This window comes from Alligator sinensis, unplaced genomic scaffold (genome assembly GCF_000455745.1).
Source record: "Alligator sinensis unplaced genomic scaffold, ASM45574v1 scaffold97_1, whole genome shotgun sequence".
Taxonomy (NCBI): Eukaryota; Metazoa; Chordata; order Crocodylia; family Alligatoridae; genus Alligator; species Alligator sinensis.
Genome location: NW_005841921.1, coordinates 631,824 through 635,793, shown reverse-complemented (window position 1 = coordinate 635,793; position 3,970 = coordinate 631,824). Strand labels below are relative to the sequence as shown.

The 3,970-nt window shown below is 47.8% G+C and overlaps 2 protein-coding genes across 3 annotated transcripts in view; one reads left to right on the top strand and one right to left on the bottom strand.

Annotated features, from left to right (window-relative positions):
* The window catches only part of SLC38A8 (solute carrier family 38 member 8), a 36,212-nt gene extending 35,012 nt beyond the window's left edge, over positions 1 to 1,200 (bottom strand). Inside the window, exon 1 of the mRNA XM_006019055.2 lies at positions 800 to 1,200. Within this exon, the coding sequence (XP_006019117.1) occupies positions 800 to 988 (189 nt within the window). The 5' untranslated portion in view covers positions 989 to 1,200. The remainder of the gene's footprint in view (positions 1 to 799) is intronic.
* NECAB2 (N-terminal EF-hand calcium binding protein 2) overlaps positions 1 to 3,970 on the top strand; it is a 425,733-nt gene that overhangs the window by 386,552 nt on the left and 35,211 nt on the right. The window lies entirely within an intron of this gene.

Here is a 3,970-nt window from a genome sequence, read left to right as displayed (position 1 = left end):
TCTTTCCAAAATGTCAGCAGCTGTGGGCATGCAAAGGAGCAAAGTCTTTGGGATCTGGGGAAACTGCTGACAAAAAGGTGGATGCCTAACAGCTTGATCACAGGTCTTACAGCCACAGCTCCTAGACTTAAGTAGAATAGGCACTCAAGTCCTGCTGTGGATCTGAGCATGAGTGATTTGCTACAGGAATCTTGAAGCAAAAAGCTGAACATTGGCCTTTGGAGTCCCAAGCTAGCACTGTAGCTACTGAAGGACAGGAGGGTACTAAAGAAGAGAAACACACATATAAAGACAGTGATTCTTTGATGGCTCATGTTCTAGCTGAACAGGCTGCTTCAAAACAGGAATCATCCCCTATAACTAAAATCAATGATAAACCATTGATTTGATAGGGCAGGCTGAGTCCAGTGTACACTTAATTATTGAGCCCAGAGCACCTCCCGAACTTCCAAAAGGGTCTATCTGCGTTATGAAAGCAGCTGAATGTACTCCAGTCACAATCAGGGTCTCTGTCAGATGCTGCAAGACAACATACCTGCCTGCGTAGAAGACAGCTATGAGGTTTGCAGCTTTGGCTGGACTAAATGAGGGAGAGAAGGTAGCTACAGATGCACAGGATTTGGATTTTATGAGTGAAAAGGCTTTCTGCATCTCCCTTCTCAGGAGGGAGAAGGGAGATGCAGAAAGCCAATTATTATCACTAAGGCCAGGTTAAGCTATGGGAGCCATTCTAGACACTAAAGCAGAATATTCCTCAAGCTGGTAGCCAATGTATACAGTGAGGGCCCATGCCACTTACCAGCTCCACAAGCACAGCTGTTGTGATCCCTCCAGCCTTATTGAAAGCCCACGGGAAATTGAGAAGTCCTGCTCCCAGAGCTGATTTCAGCATGATGAAGACAGCCCCAGCTGAGGATAAATGTGGGTTACCTCTCTCCACAGGGTGCTCGGCTAACAAGCTGATTCTGTCTCTAGCTAGCTTCTCCATCTCTGGAAGGAAAGGAGGGTGGGTTTAATGGCCCCAGAGTGGGCAGACCTTACTGACTGACAACTCTATCTGCAGTAACAATTTCTCAGGAAGGCAGTTTGCTCATTGTCCTAGGGCCAGGTTTCAAAGACGTCTTAGGTTAAAGAGTTTATTCCCTTCCCCCCCTGCCCTTTTGGAGAACAAAAGTTAAAAGGGGTAGGGCCCTCCACACTCCCTCACCACAGCTCTGAGTTGGGAGAAAAAAACAGCTTTTTAACCAATCAAGGGTTGGGAGAATTTGAGCCAATTAGGCAAAGCAAGCTGTGTTCAGTCATGTCTCAGTGGCTGCTAATTCAATTAGCAGTGTCTGTGGAGCAGTTGAAATAGGAGTGAAACAAGTGGCAAAGCTGTGTAAGATTTTGTAGCAAAGAGATGTTTTCAAAACAGAAGAGAAAAGTGAGCTCTAGGTTTCTCTCCAGGGTCAGGGCATCATTAAATAGAAACAACTTAGGTCTGATGTATAATGCCAGCTAGATACCTGCAGACAAGAGGAACCTACCCCAACTTAACAGATCAAGAGAAAGACCCATTAATGATTTCAGTGGGATTTAGATCAGTTCTTATTGGCCTCGGTTCCGCAAAGTGTTTGAAGCATGTGCTCAAATATGCACTTATGTTTTGCTGAATTGAGGCCTTCACTGGATATTTATCTATACTTGAAGTGGCAGAATTACATTTATTAGTAGAAGTTTACTGTTTGCACTGGATTTTCCTCTGCTATTGCTTCAAAGCACTAAGCCACTCTAATGTGCTTTGCAGTAACTAAGTAACCTGGTGAACTTCCTACTCTATCCCTTGCTCCTCAACTCCTTTCCTATCACATTTGCTCTTACCTATTGCTGTGCCCATTGTTGAAATGATCAGACACATGGCCAGGCAAAGATGAGTTTCCATGGAGACCCACACACTACTGTACACAAGCAAGGAAGGGGAAGGACCCCGCTGTGCTACACACTGTGAAAACTAGGGGTGCACCAATAGAGATGTTTTGGGTCGATACCAATAGCTGATTTTTAAGGAGCCATATCAGCCAATACTGATCCGATTCCAGTATGCAACCAGGCAGCTTGGAGACCAGTGTCGGGCTGGTAATTCTGGTGTGGGGGAAGGAAGGGTCATGGGGAGGCAGATGAAAGCCCCCACAGTGAAGGAAGGAGAGGGCTGGGGCATGGGGTGGAGCTGCAAGTGGCTTGTCCAAGGGGTGCAGGGTGGGAGGCACGCACCCCAAGAGAGCATGGGGGCATGTGCCTCCAGATCTGCACATGGGGCGAGGGCAGGCTGCCGCTGTGGGCTGGGGCAGCACTGAGCTCCTCCAAGTAGGGGGGCTGGGCTGGGCTGTGCTCAGGATGCAGCAGTGGTGCTGAGAGGGGGCTATGGGGGGGAGGGGGCTGCAGCCACCCCAAAATTCACTGTAGCCCCCCCGTAACCTCCTGAGTGCAGCCTAGCCCAGCCCCACCAGGAAGAGCTCAGCACCTTCCCAGCCCAACACCTCCACTGGGAAGAGCCCAGCCCAGCCTAGCCCAGCTAGCAGTGGCAGCCTGCCCTACCCCACCCCGTGCAGATTCAGGGGCACATGCCTCCTATGTCTCCCAGGGTAGGGAAGCAGCAGGAACTGCCTCCATGCCCTCTGGATGAGCCGCTCATGGCTCTGTCCCATGCCTGCCCCTCCCCGGCTGAGCAGCGCCTGCCCCTGCCCCACTTGCTCCCTCACCACAAGGGCCTCAATCTGCCCCCCACATTATTTTTCCCTCCCTCCACCCTTCCCACACAACAGACTTATCAGCCAATGCTGCTCTCCAAGCCATTGGGCTGCACTCCTGGCCACATGCATGGTGTGGCTGCGTGTATACATGGGGCATTTATCAGCTGCATCAGGCAAAAAGACCATTTCTGATACTGTCAATTTTCCCAATATTGGTGCTAATCAAATATGGGACCAATGTATAGGTGCATCTCTAGTGAAAATATAAATCAAATCTGGTCCCCGTCTCAAAAACTTACAGGATGTTGATACAGATGTTGATACAGAACATCTTTACACCAATGCAAATTAAGTTGGGAGCCAGAGTAGCATACAAGTAGCTTTCCCAGGCTAAATATTTGCAGTTGGTAGTATTACAGCACCTCACCACTTGGTGGTAGAGAAGCATGTAATATTGTGCACTGGAACCCACTGCCCTGGGGTAACTGCAGATGCATGGGTTGCCTATACATGTGCTCAGGTGTGGGGGTGTTTTAATTACAGCAGATCCTGAACAGCTGTTCTAATTAAAATGGTTCACTGTCGCATGTATTAAATCCCCATGTATTTCAAAATGGCCATGGGATGGCATAATCAAGCTTATTTGGCAAGGTTTAGATAAAGTGCCCTCATAGCCATTTTGAAATGCATGGGGGTGATGACGAGGCAATTAATTGAGTCTGCTCTGACGTGGTCTAATTAGAATGTGAATGAGCATGTCTATAAGCAGCCATGATTCTTATGCTACTGTATTTTTTCTGGTTTTCCATGGGGTACTTTTACATGGCAGTCTAATGACCCAGCAATGTGAGTGTTTGTGTTGTCTATCTACTCTGTATTGTACAACAGTTTAAAGACTAATTATATGAGTGGAAACATGTTGCATGTCCAAGCCTAAACCATAAGAAAAGAGACAACAAAAGAATACAGACAGGGAAGTACTAGGAAACAATGAGATAACAGGGGTCTGTGAGAGAGGCAGCAGTTTAGCCACAAGGCCTGTGCCAAGTGGCTAGTATTTGCTTCGGATTAGGATTCGGCCAATTCAGGGGACAGTGATTCGAATCACTGTCCTGAATTGATTCAGCTGAATCTGATTCTGAGATTCAACCGCAGCCAAACCAACTGAATCTCCCCATCCCCTGCCCACTCTTCCAGCTCTGGCTCTTAAAAGAAAAGAAAACAAAAAAAACGCATACTCA